This window comes from Coregonus clupeaformis, chromosome 14 (assembly GCF_020615455.1).
Source record: "Coregonus clupeaformis isolate EN_2021a chromosome 14, ASM2061545v1, whole genome shotgun sequence".
NCBI classification, from domain to species: domain Eukaryota; kingdom Metazoa; phylum Chordata; class Actinopteri; order Salmoniformes; family Salmonidae; genus Coregonus; species Coregonus clupeaformis.
The window spans coordinates 46,317,003-46,334,870 of NC_059205.1; the positions used below are offsets into that span (position 1 = coordinate 46,317,003).

The 17,868-nt window shown below is 41.9% G+C and overlaps 2 protein-coding genes across 6 annotated transcripts; both read left to right on the top strand.

The window, feature by feature from the left end:
• Nucleotides 1-4,829, top strand: LOC121581483 (holocytochrome c-type synthase). Of its 3 annotated transcripts, none has more exons than XM_041896978.1 (7): nt 1-322; nt 784-935; nt 1,109-1,308; nt 1,585-1,733; nt 1,877-1,996; nt 2,162-2,248; nt 4,025-4,829. In XM_041896978.1, exons 2-7 carry the CDS (start codon nt 827-829, stop codon nt 4,221-4,223), a joined length of 864 nt encoding a protein of 287 aa, XP_041752912.1. In that variant the 5' UTR covers nt 1-322; nt 784-826; the 3' UTR covers nt 4,224-4,829. The 3 variants fall into 3 exon arrangements, with proteins under 3 accessions (XP_041752912.1, XP_041752913.1, XP_041752914.1); XM_041896979.2 differs by lacking the exon at nt 1-322 and adding an exon at nt 336-523; XM_041896980.2 differs by lacking the exon at nt 1-322 and adding an exon at nt 336-518.
• Nucleotides 4,830-5,953: 1,124 nt separating this feature from the next.
• rwdd3 (RWD domain containing 3) lies at nt 5,954-14,975 on the top strand. Of its 3 annotated transcripts, none has more exons than XM_041895883.2 (4): nt 5,954-6,209; nt 8,439-8,905; nt 14,191-14,303; nt 14,526-14,975. In XM_041895883.2, exons 1-4 carry the CDS (start codon nt 6,125-6,127, stop codon nt 14,635-14,637), a joined length of 777 nt encoding a protein of 258 aa, XP_041751817.1. In that variant the 5' UTR covers nt 5,954-6,124; the 3' UTR covers nt 14,638-14,975. The 3 variants fall into 3 exon arrangements, with proteins under 3 accessions (XP_041751817.1, XP_041751815.1, XP_041751816.1); XM_041895881.2 differs by lacking the exon at nt 5,954-6,209 and adding an exon at nt 6,483-6,585; XM_041895882.2 differs by lacking the exon at nt 5,954-6,209 and adding an exon at nt 7,610-8,265.
• Nucleotides 14,976-17,868: the final 2,893 nt, after the last annotated feature.

The window sequence follows — 17,868 nt, forward strand, 5'->3', positions numbered from 1 at the left end:
GACCTCTTCCAGTGGGTTTTGAGGAGAGAGTCAAGAACCGTTCTTTGTGCTTTATACCCATAGAGATAGATACAGGACTAATCTTTATATGTAGCGTATGTGACAGCATGGGAATGGGAAGCGCCATTGAGGCTACAACCCATAGGAATCCCGGTCTCTATCATTCTCTGTTATACCTCAGTGGAGAGGACGCGAAGTGTATGCAATTGAGATTCTCCCAAAGTAACCAATCATGTAACCAGAACATTCCAGCAATGCATTGTGGGTGTAGTGTTTGCCAACTTTCACGTCATTGCAGCATAGACGCACTGCTTTCATCAAGGTAACTAGTTTATATTTACTAGGTTAATCCATAGTAAAATCGTTTGTTTTACTTTATATGTTTCAAGAAATAGGCGACGAGTTCAGTCATAATATGAGTCTGTCATTTCTAAACTAATGTCAAACCAGCATATGTGCTCATGGGATGGGAGTCCTACCGCTACAGTATCCGGCAGCTGATGTGGTCCAGAGTGCATGCAAGGTCGTAAGAATTACATAATCGCTGCTGTAGCAATGCTAATTTCAACAGTTACTGTAATATCCCATTTAGGACAACTGTCATGAGTTACAGACATGGAAATAACAAGCTAGGGGTGCTGTTGTTTCACTCTTTGACCGTTAGCTATATGACTGGTTATTTAATAGGCTAGATGTGGGATGAGCTATGAGGCATAGCAAGAATTCATGAACCTTTACACATTTATTATTTCTTAACGCTAATATCTGTTACATCGCTGACAGGTCTGGGGTGTAGTCCTATCCAGTGACTAACTTGTCAGGCAGAATGGATCCCATGTCCGGTTCAACAGTTAAAGCAGAGGGTTTTGTGGTCCCTCACCCATATGCTGGCTCTCCACCCCAGGGATGCCCCATGCAAAAGGAGACCAAACTAAGTAAGTCTCTTCAGCTGTGTCAGGTTGATACGGTTGGTGTTTGCGTTTGTCTATTGGTTCTCTGTTGTCTGCAGTGTATACCCCTAACCCCATCAGCTGGCACACCTTGAATAACAATAGCAAAGCAGATATTGTTTTTCATTGTACTAATGTATTTTGACCTGTCCTCTCAGGTGCACCTGTACCACAATCAGAGTGTCCCATGCACAAGGCGTCCGTCCCAGCCCAGGTTGAGACCACTTCCCCCCCAGTAGCCCCAGCTTCAGACCAGGCAGGGTCAACACATCAGGATCGGGCATACGAGTTTGTGGAGTGCCCCATGAAAGCAGCCAACAGAGAGAAATTTGTGTCTGACATTGATATTGCAAACATGGTACGAAAAGCAGCTAAAATACTTGTGTATTATTCTTACTACTGTGTAATTACACAGTGATAAGAACACTAAAGTGTTAGAGTTTTTTAATAAACTGATGTACTGAATGTTATTTAGTGTACCTATCTTTTTTCATAACCCAGGAACTGGTTGACTAATAGGCTAAAATCAAATGAAAACCAGTCAATTAGGAGATAGATGCCAATAGAGCATATATCGATGAGACTTAAAACTCTGAAGGCATCCAGTTTTGTTCTGTTATTTCTCTTTATCCAGATGCCGCCACCCAACCAGCAGCCCGCCCCAGGTCAGCCCTTTGATCTGTCAGTGAACAGAGAGGAGTCCCAGATCCCCCGGGGTGGTACGGAACAGAACTGGGTCTACCCCTCGGAACAGATGTTCTGGAATGCCATGCTGAGGAAAGGGTCAGTCGACCAATCAGAACACTGAAGAAAGATGGCTTGGGCATAGAGATAGAATGTATAGAATTGATAGAACCTATAGTTTTATCTCTATGGGGTTTAGGGTTTCTACTGCTGTGTACTGACTCATTAAAATTGTTTCACAGATGGCACTGGAAAGATGAAGATCTTGGGCAAAAAGACATGACGAACATCATCAAGATTCACAACCAGAACAATGAACAGGCATGGCAGGAGATCCTCAAATGGGAACAATTCCATAAGAAGTGAGTAAACTCAGTGAACAATCAACATCTCAGACTCTGGTACAAAACCATGTAAGGTTGAGCGCTTTTTACTGACGTTTCAAATTACCCCTGAATGACAAGTGCATGTCACGATATGTATGCCATACCAGATATGTGAATTGTATTTGATTTCTTTCTTTCTAGGGAATGTCCCTGCGGACCCTCCCTGTTACGGTTTGGAGGCAAAGCAAAAGAATTCACTCCTAGAGCCAGGTTTCGCCACTGGATGGGGTGAGTTTTTGGTGTAAACAGTTGTGAGTGGAAGTTACATACATGCAAAAATATATACAGTGGGGAAAAAAAGTATTTAGTCAGCCACCAATTGTGCAAGTTCTCCCACTTAAAAAGATGAGAGAGGCCTGTAATTTTCATCATAGGTACACGTCAACTATGACAGACAAATTGAGGAAAAAAATTCCAGAAAATCACATTGTAGGATTTTTAATGAATTTATTTGCAAATTATGGTGGAAAATAAGTATTTGGTCACCTACAAACAAGCAAGATTTCTGGCTCTTACAGACCTGTAACTTCTTCTTTAAGAGGCTCCTCTGTCCTCCACTCGTTACCTGTATTAATGGCACCTGTTTGAACTTGTTATCAGTATAAAAGACACCTGTCCACAACCTCAAACAGTCACACTCCAAACTCCACTATGGCCAAGACCAAAGAGCTGTCAAAGGACACCAGAAACAAAATTGTAGACCTGCACCAGGCTGGGAAGACTGAATCTGCAATAGGTAAGCAGCTTGGTTTGAAGAAATCAACTGTGGGAGCAATTATTAGGAAATGGAAGACATACAAGACCACTGATAATCTCCCTCGATCTGGGGCTCCACGCAAGATCTCACCCCTTGGGGTCAAAATGATCACAAGAGCGGTGAGCAAAAATCCCAGAACCACACAGGGGGACCTAGTGAATGACCTGCAGAGAGCTGGGACCAAAGTAACAAAGCCTACCATCAGTAACACACTACGCCGCCAGGGACTCAAATCCTGCAGTGACAGACGTGTCCCCCTGCTTAAGCCAGTACATGTCCAGGCCCGTCTGAAGTTTGCTAGAGTGCATTTGGATGATCCAGAAGAGGATTGGGAGAATGTCATATGGTCAGATGAAACCAAAATATAACTTTTTGGTAAAAACTCAACTCGTCGTGTTTGGAGGACAAAGAATGCTGAGTTGCATCCAAAGAACACCATACCTACTGTGAAGCATGGGGGTGGAAACATCATGCTTTGGGGCTGTTTTTCTGCAAAGGGACCAGGACGACTGATCCGTGTAAAGGAAAGAATGAATGGGGCCATGTATCGTGAGATTTTGAGTGAAAACCTCCTTCCATCAGCAAGGGCATTGAAGATGAAACGTGGCTGGGTCTTTCAGCATGACAATGATCCCAAACACACCGCCCGGGCAACGAAGGAGTGGCTTCGTAAGAAGCATTTCAAGGTCCTGGAGTGGCCTAGCCAGTCTCCAGATCTCAACCCCATAGAAAATCTTTGGAGGGAGTTGAAAGTCCGTGTTGCCCAGCAACAGCCACAAAACATCACTGCTCTAGAGGAGATCTGCATGGAGGAATGGGCCAAAATACCAGCAACAGTGTGTGAAAACCTTGTGAAGACTTACAGAAAACGTTTGACCTGTGTCATTGCCAACAAAGGGTATATAACAAAGTATTGAGAAACTTTTGTTATTGACCAAATACTTATTTTCCACCATAATTTGCAAATAAATTCATTAAAAATCCTACAATGTGATTTTCTGGATTTTTTTTTCTCATTTTGTCTATCATAGTTGACGTGTATCTATGATGAAAATTACAGGCCTCTCTCATCTTTTTAAGTGGGAGAACATGCACAATTGGTGGCTGACTAAATACTTTTTTCCCCACTGTACATTTCCTTGACACAGACCTAGCACAAGCAAGTACAACTAGCACTCTTTGTCTGGTTGTTTCAATGTATAATACATTAGATCATATGACCTCATTTTGTCTTCTACTCTTTGCAGGTATGGCTTACCGTTTGACAGGCACGACTGGATCGTAGACCGCTGTGGAAAGGAGGTGCGCTATGTGATTGACTACTACGACGGCGGTGAGATCGATAAGCAGAATTTCACCATCCTGGACGTGCGTCCTGCCTTCGACTCCCTCAGCGCCGTGTGGGACCGTATGAGAGTGGCCTGGTGGCGCTGGACCTCCTCTTAAACCCCAACACTCCCCACACTAATAGCCTGATCCCAGATCTGTATGTTGTCATGCCATTCAATGATAGTCAGAGGAGTTGGCTAAATCACATACAGATCTGGGACCAGGCTATCCACTACCACTTTAGATTCACAGGGTTGAATACAGTCGCTATGTTCTCCTTCATTGATTTGAGGGAGTACTAATGTATTTATTGACCAGACTCTGGCACTCTGCTAATAACTAAACTTTTAATTGACAGATTGGCTTCATTGCTTGAAGTGAACTGTTTTGATTGACTTTGAGTCCACACACGCAATCACCATGTATATTGACTTACTGTAATAATTGTTTGTTTGGGAGGACATACTAATTGGTGGCTTTTCTTTAGTGAATCAATTATCCTAAATTGATAAGATGGAACTGTGTGTTATTTGTATCCAGTATTATGGTATTGTTTTAAGTTAAAGGGAGGGATTCTGTACTTGTGGGCTTCTAACATGTATTTAAAGTGTCTCAATGACTAAACGCAACAACTCCCAGGTCAATGGAAGCAACCATTTGGAATGGACTCAATGAAGACAAATTGATAATCCATTTGTCCCAGATAAAACAGGTTCATGGGTACCCTTTGACTTGACTTTCAATGCAACACACAGTTGAATGTTTTCTTTCTTCACTGTCATCATTTAGTTAAATCCAGAGGAAATACTTTGTTTTATTTAGTATAGTATAAGCTTCTGTCTTAAGCATCCTAAATAATACCATAGATTCCACTTTTGAAAAATAGTAAACTTGGCCAAAAGGCAAGCATGATATTCCAACTGATTATAGGCTACTAAAGCCAACGACTGAAAATGTGAACCAGGCTTTACCGCTGCGCCACGGAGTTCAGATGAAAACAGGAGAGAATAAAACGTATATCTGGGCCCCGTGTAGCTCAGTTGGTAGAGCATGGCGTTTGCAACACCAGGGTTGTGGGTTCGATTCCCACGGGGGGCCAGTATGAAAAATGTATGCACTCACTAACTGTAAGTCGCTCTGGATAAGAGCGTCTGCTAAATGACTAAAATGTAAATGTAAACGATCACGCTATTTATTGCTGACCAGCAGATGTCACTAATGTGCATTGTGAACAGATATTGACGCTCTGAGTAATGAACAGTTTTTCGGCACAATTGAGAAGGGTGCAACTGCAGCCCGCAATTCGGGGCGTTCCTGTATGTGGCCATTCCTGCATCTGCAGGAACCCCTCTTTATACTTGTATTGGTCAATTTTTAAGCTATGACTCCAGGACATAGGTGGGAGGCAGGGGCGCTCTAGTACAGTAGATGGCGGTAATGCACTGTAACGTCGATGCCAACCGCCGGTAAACACCACAGAAGAAGAAGAGGCGGGGCGCAACAACGGTAGAGTGTCTTTTGCCCCTGCCTGTCGGGCACTGTTTTCCCGCAGTACTGTTAACAATGATGTTGCTAGCTAGCAAAGAGGACTATTGTCACAATTTTGTGAAAGCGCCTTCAGAAAGCCTCGGTTTCCCATCACTACAAGCTACTGCAAAATGTACACCATATATACAAAAGTATGTGGACACCCCTTCAAATGAGTGGATTAAACTATTTCAGCCACACCCGTTGCTGACAGATGTATAAAATCGAGCGCACAGCCATGCAATCTCCATAGACAAACATTGGCAGTAGAATGGCCTACATGTAGTTCACTACTCCCCAACACTGCAAGTAAATAAGCTTTTTTGACTGATTTTTTGGTCTGGATGTGGGCGGAACTAAAAATAGGGACTTGAAGCACATCGGACATATAAACACAAAGTACACATTTCCAACATGTTAAACATTTTATGAAATGAGTGGGAGAAGCAGTGATTTCTTTTAGATAATTTGAATGACAGTTGTAGTTTGAAATGTCTGAGCTGGCATTGGATGAAATGTCCGTTTTATCAGCAATATACTGTGAAAAGGACGAATTTGAGCTACTTGAGGAATCAGGCAAGATTTTGAGCTAGCTAGCTAGCTGAGTTTCTCTACACCAGGATTTGCCAAGTACCTCAACTCCACGAGGATGTCATCCACGGAGATGGGCGCAGATTATACTTTTCAAAATGAAACTCCGACTCCTTCGAATCGCTATGCCAGGGCTCAACAACTAGATTCAGCCGCGGGCCGATTTCTTCTTGAGCGGATGGTCAGGGGGCCGGAACATAATTACAAATAATTTGTGGACTGCAAATTGACCGCAAGAAACCCAAACAGATATAATATTTGACTGGTACCACTTGTATATAGCCAAGTTATTGTTACTAATTGTGTATTACTTTTCTATTATTTCTCAATTTTGTTTCTCTCAGCATTGTTGGAAAGGGGGGTAAGTAAACATTTCACTGTTAAGTCTACACCTGTTGTTTACGAAGTATGTGACGAATACAATTTGATTTGATTTAAAACATAAACATTTCAAAACTTGCTTACATTTGTATATGATCTCATACTCATTGGCCAGTTTATTAGGTACACCCATCTAGTACTGGGTTGGACCCTGCTTTGCCTCCAGAACAGCCTGAATTCTATGTGGCATGGAAACGTTGCTCAATTGGTATCAAGGGATCTAACGTGTGCCCGGAAAACATTCCCCACACCATTACACCACCGCCACCATCCTGTACCATTGACACCAGGCAGGATGGGGCCATGGACTCATGCTGCTTACGCCAAATCCTGACTGCCATCAGCATGACGCAACAGGGACTGGGATTCGTCAGACCAGGCAATGTTTTTCCACTCCTCAATTGTCCAGTATTAGTGGTTGCGTGCCCACTGGATCCAATTCTTCTTGTTTTTAGCTGATAGGAGTGGAACCCGGTGTGCCATTCTCCTTCGGCCTCTCATCAACGAGCTGTTTTCGCCAACAGGACTGCCGCTGACTGGATGTTTTTTGTTTGTCGTTACCATTCTTGGTAAACCCTAGACACTGTCATGCCTGAAAAGGCCAGGAGGCTGGCCGTTTCTGAGATACTGGAACCGGTGCACCTGGCACCGACGGTTATACTACGCTTAAAGTCGCTCATTTTGCCCATTCTAATGCTCAATCGAACAGTAACTGGATGCCTGTCTGCCTGCTTTATACAGCAAGCCACGGCCACATGACTCACTGTCTGTAGCCTCCCGAGTGGCACAGTGGTCTAAGGCACTGCATCGCAGTGCTAGCTGTGCCACTAGAGATCCTGGTTCGAATCCAGGCTCATGGGGCGGCGCACAATTGGCCCAGCGTCGTCCAGGGTAGGGGAGGGAATGGCCGGCAGGGATGTAGCTCAGTTGGTAGAGCATGGCATTTGCAACGCCAGCGTTGTGGGTTCGCTTCCCACGGCGGGCCAGTATGAAAAATAAAATAATGTATGCACTCACTAACTGTAAGTTGCTCTGGATAAGAGCATCTGCTAAATGACTAAAATGTAAATGTCTGTAGAAGCGAACCATTTTTCGTGAACTGGGTGATGTACCTAATAAACAGGCCACTGAGTGTTTATCTCTCTTATGCGTGGGAATACTTTGGAACAGATTTCCAAAATTAAAATAACTTGGAGCTGAGTTGCTGGTGTTTTTAGTCATTTATGTCGAACAATTTTTTAAAAAGTATAATTTTTTTTCTCAGAAAACTTGGGGAGCCAAATAAAATGACCCCAGTTGGGGAACCCTTCATAAATGTAAATTCTTAAACCATTACCATGTACCTATGTTTGTCCACTGTTGCATGCCTTTCTTTGTTTGCTGAAATCCATACTTTTAAATAAAACGTTAATCAAATACATCCACCGATGGCAACTCAACAAGGAAACAGTCGGTGGTTGTTTTTGATTGCGGAAATCCATATGTTTTCTATAAAACAAAGAAAGGCATGCAACAACAAAGGACAAACATAGGTACACTGTAAGGGTTTAATAATTTACATTTTGAAGTTTCAACTGCATAGCGTCTCGAAGGTGTCGGTGGTTATTTTACAAAACTAGTCTGCGCTCAACTCCATGGATGATATCATCGTGTAGTTAAGGTACTTGGCGTTGGCAACTCCATACAGTATGTACACTGTAGCTAGAGTTTTTACTTTATGTTAGCTAGCTGGCTAGCCTAGATGCTAGCTATGTATAGTTAGTAGTATTTTACATGTGGTGTGACATTTATGAGTTACTTGAACACGTGTGTAATACGTTATTGTTTTCACAGCTGAAAAGGGACTTGTATTCCGCATCCAGATGGAGGTGGAAGAAGCCACCAGTGAGAGAACTCTTCTGAGTCTCCTCTTCCAGCTGCCAACTGAGTACCCCCACTGTGTCCCAGAAATATGTGTCAGCTCTGAACAGCTCTCCAGGAAACAGTGCCAACACATCAAGCAGAGTTTACTGGAAAAGGCCTCAGCACTGGAGCCAGAGCCCATGGTTCATGAACTACTGCTGTGGCTCCAACAGAACTTCACTGAACTCACCTCAAATGAACAGTCCCAGGTGAAGGAGGTGCAAGAGGGTGGTGAGGAGGAGACGTGGATAGCTCTTTTTCTAATAGACCATATGAGGTCCAAAACTAAATATATAAAGACAATTGAAAAGTGGAGCTCGGAATTGGGGCTCACCGGAAGACTGTTCTTGGGGAAGTTGATACTGGTCCTTCTGCAAGGCGCAAGGAGGAGTATCAAGGTAGTATAGAGTTTGGATAGATTTTAGACACTAGCTGATGCAATGACGTCTCTTCAGATCAGCTACAACACTCATGATAAATAATGAATATGATGTACACGTCACAATATGGTGGATATAATGATGTCATGTACACTTCCTTCCAAACTTATTTGGACAGTGAAGCTAAAATGTTAAATTTTGTTCTATACTTCAGCATTTTGGATTTGAGATTAAATGTTTCATATGAGGCGACAGTACAGAATGTCACCTTTATTTAAGGGTATTTTCTTACCATTTAGAAATGAAAGCACTTTGTGTCTAGTTCCCCCATCTGAAGTCATAAGTATTTTAACAAATTCACTTATAGTATATCAAAGTAGTCATAAGTTTAGTGTTTGGTCCCATATTCCTAGCATGCAATGACTACATCAATCTTGTGACTTTCGGATTATGTTGTGCCAATAGAAGTGAATGGTAAATAATGTATTGTGTCATTTTGGAGTCACTTTTATTGTAAATAAGAATGGAATATGTTTCTGAACATTTCAACATTCATGTGGCTGCTACCATGATTACGGATAATCCTGAATTAATCGTGAATAATGATGAGTGAGAAAGTTAGAGGCATACATTTCTTATTCCACCCCAAAATGCTAACCTCCCCTGTTATTGATAATGGTGAGAGGTTATCGTGTTTTAGGGGCATGATCTTTTCATCACTAACCCTAACCCATTATTCACGATTCATTCAGGATTATCTGTAATCATGGTAGCATCCACATTCATGTAGAAGTGTTCAGAAATATTCTATTCTTATTTACAATAAAAGTGACTCCAAAATAACACAATACATTATTTACCATTAATTTCTATTGGGCACAACATAATCCGAAACACAACCAAAACAAACTGCAAATGCATCCAACAAGTTTGTATGCAAATGCATCCAACAAGTTTGTAGAGTCACAAGCTTGATGTAGTCATTGCGTGCTAGGAATATGGGACCAAATACTAAACTTTTGACTAAATTGAATACTTATGACACCTTCAAATGGGGGGACTAGATACATAAAGTGCATTCATTTCTAAACGGTAAAACATACAGTGGGGAGAAGTATTTGATACACTGCAGATTTTGCAGGTTTTCCTACTTACAAAGCATGTGGAGGTCTGTCATTTTTATCATAGGTACACTTCAACTGTGAGAGACGGAATCTAAAACAAAAATCCAGAAAATCACATTGGATGATTTTTAAGTAATTAATTTGCATTTTATTGCATGACGTAAGTATTTGATATATCAGAAAAGCAGAACTTAATATTTGGTACAGAAACCTTTGTTTGCAATTACAGAGATCATACGTTTCCTGTAGGTCTTGACCAGGTTTGCACACACTGCAGCAGGGATTTTGGCCCACTCCTCCATACAGACCTTCTCCAGATCCTTCAGGTTTCGGGGCTGTCGCTGGGCAATACGGACTTTCAGCTCCCTCCAAAGGTTTTCTATTGGGTTCAGGTCTGGAGACTGGCTAGGCCACTCCAGGACCTTGAGATGCTTCTTACTGAGCCACTCCTTAGTTGCCCTGGCTGTGTGTTTCGGGTCGTTGTCATGCTGGAAGACCCAGCCACGACCCATCTTCAATGCTCTTACTGAGGGAAGGAGGTTGTTGGCCAAGATCTCGCGATACATGGCCCCATCCATCCTCCCCTCAATACGGTGCAGTCGTCCTGTCCCCTTTACAGAAAAGCATCCCCAAAGAATGATGTTTCCACCTCCATGCTTCACGGTTGGGATGGTGTTCTTGGGGTTGTACTCATCCTTCTTCTTCCTCCAAACACGGCGAGTGGAGTTTAGACCAAAAAGCTCTATTTTTGTCTCATCAGACCACATGACCTTCTCCCATTCCTCCTCTGGATCATCCAGATGGTCATTGGCAAACTTCAGATGGGCCTGGACATGCGCTGGCTTGAGCAAGGGGACCTTGCGTGCGCTGCAGGATTTTAATACATGACGGCGTAGTGTGTTACTAATGGTTTTCTTTGAGACTGTGGTCCCAGCTCTCTTCAGGTCATTGACCAGGTCCTGCCGTGTAGTTCTGGGCTGATCCCTCACCTTCCTCATGATCATTGATGCCCCACGAGGTGAGATCTTGCATGGAGCCCCAGACCGAGGGTGATTGACCGTCATCTTGAACTTCTTCCATTTTCTAATAATTGCGCCAACAGTTATTGCCTTCTCACCAAGCTGCTTGCCTATTGTCCTGTAGCCCATCCCAGCCTTGTGCAGGTCTACAATTCTATCCCTGATGTCCTTACACAGCTCCACAATGGTCTTGGCCATTGTGGAGAGGTTGGAGTCTGTTTGATTGAGTGTGTGGACAGGTGTCTTTTATACAGGTAACGAGTTCAAACAGGTGCAGTTAATACAGGTAATGAGTGGAGAACAGGAGGGCTTCTTAAAGAAAAACTAACAGGTCTGTGGGAGCCGGAATTCTTACTGGTTGGTAGGTGATCAAATACTTATGTCATGCAATAAAATGCAAATGAATTACTTAAAAATCATACAATGTGATTTTCTGGATTTTTGTTTTAGATTCCGTTTCTCACAGTTGAAGAGTACCTCTGATAAAAAATTACAGACCTCTACATGCTTTGTAAGTAGGAAAACCTGCAAAATCAGCAGTGTATCAAATACTTGTTCTCCCCACTGTATATATGATAATACCCTAAAATAGAAGGTAACATTGTATACTGTCACCTCATATAAAACATTTGATCTTAAATTAAAAGTTTTAGCTTCACTGTCCAAATAAATAATTACGGGGAGTGTATGTATGAAAATACCCTAAAATAAAAGGTGACATTCTGTACTGACGCTTAATATAAAACATCCTATCTCAAATCTAAAATGCTGGAGTATAGAGCCAAATAAAAAATGGTAGCTTCACTGTCCAAATACATATGGAGTGGAGTGTACAGTGGGCAAAAAAAGTATTTAGTCAGCCATCAATTGTGCAAGTTCTCCCACTTAAAAAGATGAGAGAGGCCTGTAATTTTCATCATAGGTACACGTCAACTATGACAGACAAATTGAGATTTTTTTTTCTCCAGAAAATCACATTGTAGGATTTTTAATGAATTTATTTGCAAATTATGGTGGAAAATAAGTATTTGGTCACCTACAAACAAGCAAGATTTCTGGCTCTCACAGACCTGTAACTTCTTCTTTAAGAGGCTCCTCTGTCCTCCACTCGTTACCTGTATTAATGGCACCTGTTTGAACTTGTTATCAGTATAAAAGACACCTGTCCACAACCTCAAACAGTCACACTCCAAACTCCACTATGGCCAAGACCAAAGAGCTGTCAAAGGACACCAGAAACAAAATTGTAGACCTGCACCAGGCTGGGAAGACTGAATCTGCAATAGGTAAGCAGCTTGGTTTGAAGAAATCAACTGTGGGAGCAATTATTAGGAAATGGAAGACATACAAGACCACTGATAATCTCCCTCGATCTGGGGCTCCATGCAAGATCTCACCCCGTGGGGTCAAAATGATCACAAGAACGGTGAGCAAAAATCCCAGAACCACACGGGGGGACCTAGTGAATGACCAGCAGAGAGCTGGGACCAAAGTAACAAAGCCTACCATCAGTAACACACTACGCCGCCAGGGACTCAAATCCTGCAGTGCCAGACGTGTCCCCCTGCTTAAGCCAGTACATGTCCAGGCCCGTCTGAAGTTTGCTAGAGTGCATTTGGATGATCCAGAAGAGGATTGGGAGAATGTCATATGGTCAGATGAAACCAAAATAGAACTTTTTGGTAAAATCTCAACTCGTCGTGTTTGGAGGACAAAGAATGCTGAGTTGCATCCAAAGAACACCATACCTACTGTGAAGCATGGGGGTGGAAACATCATGCTTTGGGGCTGTTTTTCTGCAAAGGGACCAGGACGACTGATCCGTGTAAAGGAAAGAATGAATGGGGCCATGTATCGTGAGATTTGGAGTGAAAACCTCCTTCCATCAGCAAGGGCATTGAAGATGAAACGTGGCTGGGTCTTTCAGCATGACAATGATCCCAAACACACCGCCCGGGCAACGAAGGAGTGGCTTCGTAAGAAGCATTTCAAGGTCCTGGAGTGGCCTAGCCAGTCTCCAGATCTCAACCCCATAGAAAATCTTTGGAGGGAGTTGAAAGTCTGTGTTGCCCAGCGACAGCCCCAAAACATCACTGCTCTAGAGGAGATCTGCATGGAGGAATGGGCCAAAATACCAGCAACAGTGTGTGAAAAGCTTGTGAAGACTTACAGAAAACGTTTGACCTGTGTCATTGCCAACAAAGGGTATATAACAAAGTATTGAGAAACTTTTGTTATTGACCAAATACTTATTTTCCACCATAATTTGCAAATAAATTCATTAAAAATCCTACAATGTGATTTTCTGGAAAAAAACATTCATTCTGTCTGTCATAGTTGACGTGTACCTATGATGAAAATTACAGGCCTCTCTCATCTTTTTAAGTGGGAGAACTTGCACAATTGGTGGCTGACTAAATACTTTTTTCCCCACTGTATGTTTAAGCAATAAGGCCCGAGGGGGTGTGGTATATGGCCAATATACCACGGCTAAGGGCTGTTCTTAAGCACGATGCAATGCGGAGTGCCTGGACACAGCCCTTAGCCATGGTATATTGGCCATATACCACAAACCCCCGAGGTGCCTTATTGCTATTATAAACTGGTTACCAATGTAATTAGCGCAGTAACAAGAAATGTTTGTCATACCCTTGGTACATGGTCACAGCTGTCAGCCAATCAGCATTCAGGGCTCGAACCACCCAGTTTTATAATATGTTTTAGGCCTAATCCACTCTTTTAAAGATATTGTTAATATTTCATCTGAACCTAAATGAATGACTGAAAAAGCCCAGTATGTCAGTCCACAAAATGTCTGTGTTGTTTTCCACTTTTCCTTTGTTCAGTAATTAACTGCATGTAAAACAAGTTGTACTGAATATGGAAATTGGAAAATATAATTCAGACAAACAGTGTTGGGACATGTTGACTTGATAACTTAATTATTGCAACATCATACAATACATTTATTGATCATTATTACCCTGCCTTCTTCATAATTTGCCAACCAGGAATAATTACTACCCATGCTAAATGTGTACTTGAACAGTATTATTTGATTACTGGTTTGACGGGTAATTATAATCACAAGACAAATCAAGACCTCAAACAGACAGTCTATTTTATATTTCACCCTGTTTGCCGTTTGTTTTCCGTCTAGGAATACATCCATCTCCAGAGAACTGTGAAAGTAGACGTGGATTCATCAGGAAAGAGATGCAAAGAGAAGATGATGAGAGTTCTTTGCGAAACTCAAGTCTCAGACCCCAAAAGGTTAAGGGTTTCCTCAGCTTTTCTATATGAATTTGTGTCATAACGTGGGCATTGTGCAATTGTACATTTTGAGCATTGGAAAGGTCTCTGGCAATGTTTTAAGGTTTTACAGACAATAGCCATCAGCCACATGCATTCCAAGAACTCACTGTAATCAGTCCTTGATTTCTCCTACTGCGCCACTCTCTCATCCCTCAATGTGTTTCTTTCTCTCATTCACAGGATCTCATCTTTTGAAGTCAAAGAGTTTTTGTCCCTCGAGGAGCTGAAAAGGGAGTTTGAGCAAGTTGGACTATTAGAACTGTACCAAGAGTTTGTGCCCACATTGCTGTAGCCATCATAGCTTTTGTCAAGCAATGCTTTTCCAGACTGGTGCAGATTGTGAACTTTATACTTTCCGTATGACAGTCAACGGACGGACTAATCTAAACATCTGATTAACATTAAATTATGGGTTACATGTGTGCATTGAAAATGTAAAAGGTAATCAAAAGGTGTTCATTTGATTTGATTATTTTGTCATCTTTGACTTTTTTCTACCATCCACTTGATGGCGGCAAAGTCTACCATCTGAATCAGAGATTTGTAAAGTTGTTTGTTTATTTAAATGTTTTTTTATTGTCACACACTGGATAGGTGCAGTGAAATGTGTTGTTATACAGGGTCAGCCATAGTAGTATGGTGCCCCTGGAGCAAATTAGGGTTAAGTGCCTTGCTCAACGGCACATCGACAAGTTTTTCACCTTGTCAGCTCAGGTATTCAGTAAGGCTATTCCCTAGTTGAAAAGTTGTGCCTTGCTTTCTACTCCTGACAGATTCGTTCCTCCCTCTTGTACCTCTTCATCAGATGAAATACATGAAGGTTAAGGTCATATAGAAAAACGTATATAAAGTGGTGCGCAAAACCCTGATGTTACACGGACGTTACATCATAGGACTTAGCTTCGGACCATACAGTTTTAGCATTCAGCTTACATACAGTGCATTCGTAAAGTATTCAGACCCCTTGACTTTTTCCAAAAAATTTTACCTTACAGCCTTATTCTAAAATTGATTAAATATATTTTTTCCTCATCAATCTACACACAATAGCCCAAAATGACAAAGCGAAAACATGTTTTTATACATTTTTGCAAATGTATTAAAAATAAACAGAAATACCTCATTTACATAAGTATTCAGACCCTTTGCTATGAGACTTGAAATTGAGCTCAGGTGCATCCTGCTTCCCTTGATCATCCTTGAGATGGTTCTACAACTTGATTAGAGTCCACCTGAGGTAAATTAAATTGATTGGACATGATTTGGAAAGGCACACACCTGTCTATATAAGGTCCCATAGTTGACAGTGCATGTCAGGAATTGTCCGTATAGCGCCAAGACAGGATTGGGGAAGGGTACCAAAAAATGTCTGCAGCATTGAAGGTACCCAAGAATACAGTGGCCTCCATCATTCTTAAATGGAAGAAGTTTGGAGCCACCAAGACTCTTCCTAGAGCTGGCCGCCCGGCCAATCTGAGCAATCAGGGGAGAAGGGCCTTGGTCAGGGAAGTGACCAAGAACCCGATGGGCACTCTGACAGAGCTCCAGAATTCCTCTGTGAAGATGGGAGAACCTTCCAGAAGGACAACCATCTCTGCAGCACTCCACCAATCAGGCCTTTATGGTAGAGTGGCCACTCCTCCTTGATATAAACATGCTCCAGAGCACTCAGGACCTCAGGCTGGGGCGAAGGTTAAACTTCCAACAGAACAACGACCCTAAGCACACAGCCAAGAAAACGCACGAGTGGCTTTGGGACAAGTCTCTGAATGTCCTTGAGTGGCCCAGCCAGAGCCTGGACTTGAACCCAATCGAACATCTCTGGAGAGACCTGAAAATAGCTGTGCAGCGATGCTCCCTATCCAACCTGACAAGAGCTTGAGAAGATCTGCAGAGAAGAATGGGAGAAACTCCCTAAATACAGGTGTGCCAAGCTTGTAGCGTCATACCCAAATAAGATTTGAGGCTGTAATCTCTGCCAAAGGTGCTTCAACAAAGTACTGAGTAAAGGGTCTGAATACTTATGTAAATGTGATATTTCCATTAAATAAAAAAAACTTTTCCAAATATCTCGAAATACCTGTTTTTGCTTTGTCATTATGGGGTATTGTGTGTAGATTGATGAGGGGAAAAAACAATTTAATCAATTTTAGAATATGGCTGTAACGTAACAAAATGTGGAAAAAGTCAAGGGGTCTGAATGCACTGTAAATGGTTAGCTGAATCCGTGTAGCGAAACCAAATGTAAGTTCGCAAGACTTCCAGATGGTTGTACAAGGTTAATAAAGTGTACAGTTTAACAAAAAAAATATAAGATTCCGGTCAACAAAGGCATATCTATAATCTCTAGGACTGCTATCAAAAACAGATTTTATCCAGGGTCTTTCGTTCCAACGATTAGCCTACTATTGTCATTTTCCAACTGGAAAATACTTGCTTCTTCGACTTAATGTCCATACACATTAAGGCTGTAATCAATTTCGGAATGGCAGGTACAGGAACAGGAGCATTGTGCAACTAGGATGCTGTCTGTATACAACATCCTAGTTGCGATCCGAAGCTACGTAGGGCTGTGTAACAACATGTCCCATAACACTGTTCATGTCTATGTAACTGCCATTTAAATACATGGGTTTTATTTAGCGTCACTTAAAAATACTGAACTGAAAAGTTGTTGCAAAGTTTATCTCAAACTGTGGGACGCATACAGAACCACTCATCATATATTCCTGCCTCCATCCGTCCATAAATAAAATAGAGGCCGCAACATAACCATTACTCAGAGTTCCCTGTATATCAATTGTTTTCTCCCGTACAGAAGGCCTGCAAATGAGGCCATTTAAATATTAGGCAGAATTTTATTGATCGTCTTAAAACAGCTGCGTATTGGAAGATGGATGTCTTTTACCTTTCTGAGGCACATTCAATCATATCTGCTTATTCCTGTCCTACCTATTAACGAGCTGTCATGGGTATCTGCACTGAATTCCTAAGGTTGTTGATAGGAAACAAACAGAGATTCATAGTGTCACTGTCAATGGTACAGGTACAGAATGTTACAGGAGACGTGTCATTAAACAATATATAGGTACAGAAAGGTATAGTCTTTATGAATGGTATACTATACATGTATAGAATTGAACCGGAGAGTGTCCGAATGAATGGTAGATACGTAAATAATGGTACAGTCCGTATGAATGGTATACGTACAGAATGGTATGGTGTCTGTATGAATGTTATACAGGTACAGAATGGTAAAGGGCAGCCATACGCAACTGGCAGACTGCGATCCGGACCCAGAACAGGGTCAATACAGGCTGCGGGTCCAGACTTTTTAATGTTTAATTTTTTGTTCTTTTTTTTGGTAGTGCATGGACAGTTTTCCTCTTATGTCATTCACTGACAGACCTTGGAGAGCTATTTATAGCCTGTCAGAAATGTCCAGTTGATCAACTAGCCCATGTTAGCTAGGTAGATAAGTTAGGCTAACCATATATCTAAATCTTGTAGTTATCATGGCCAG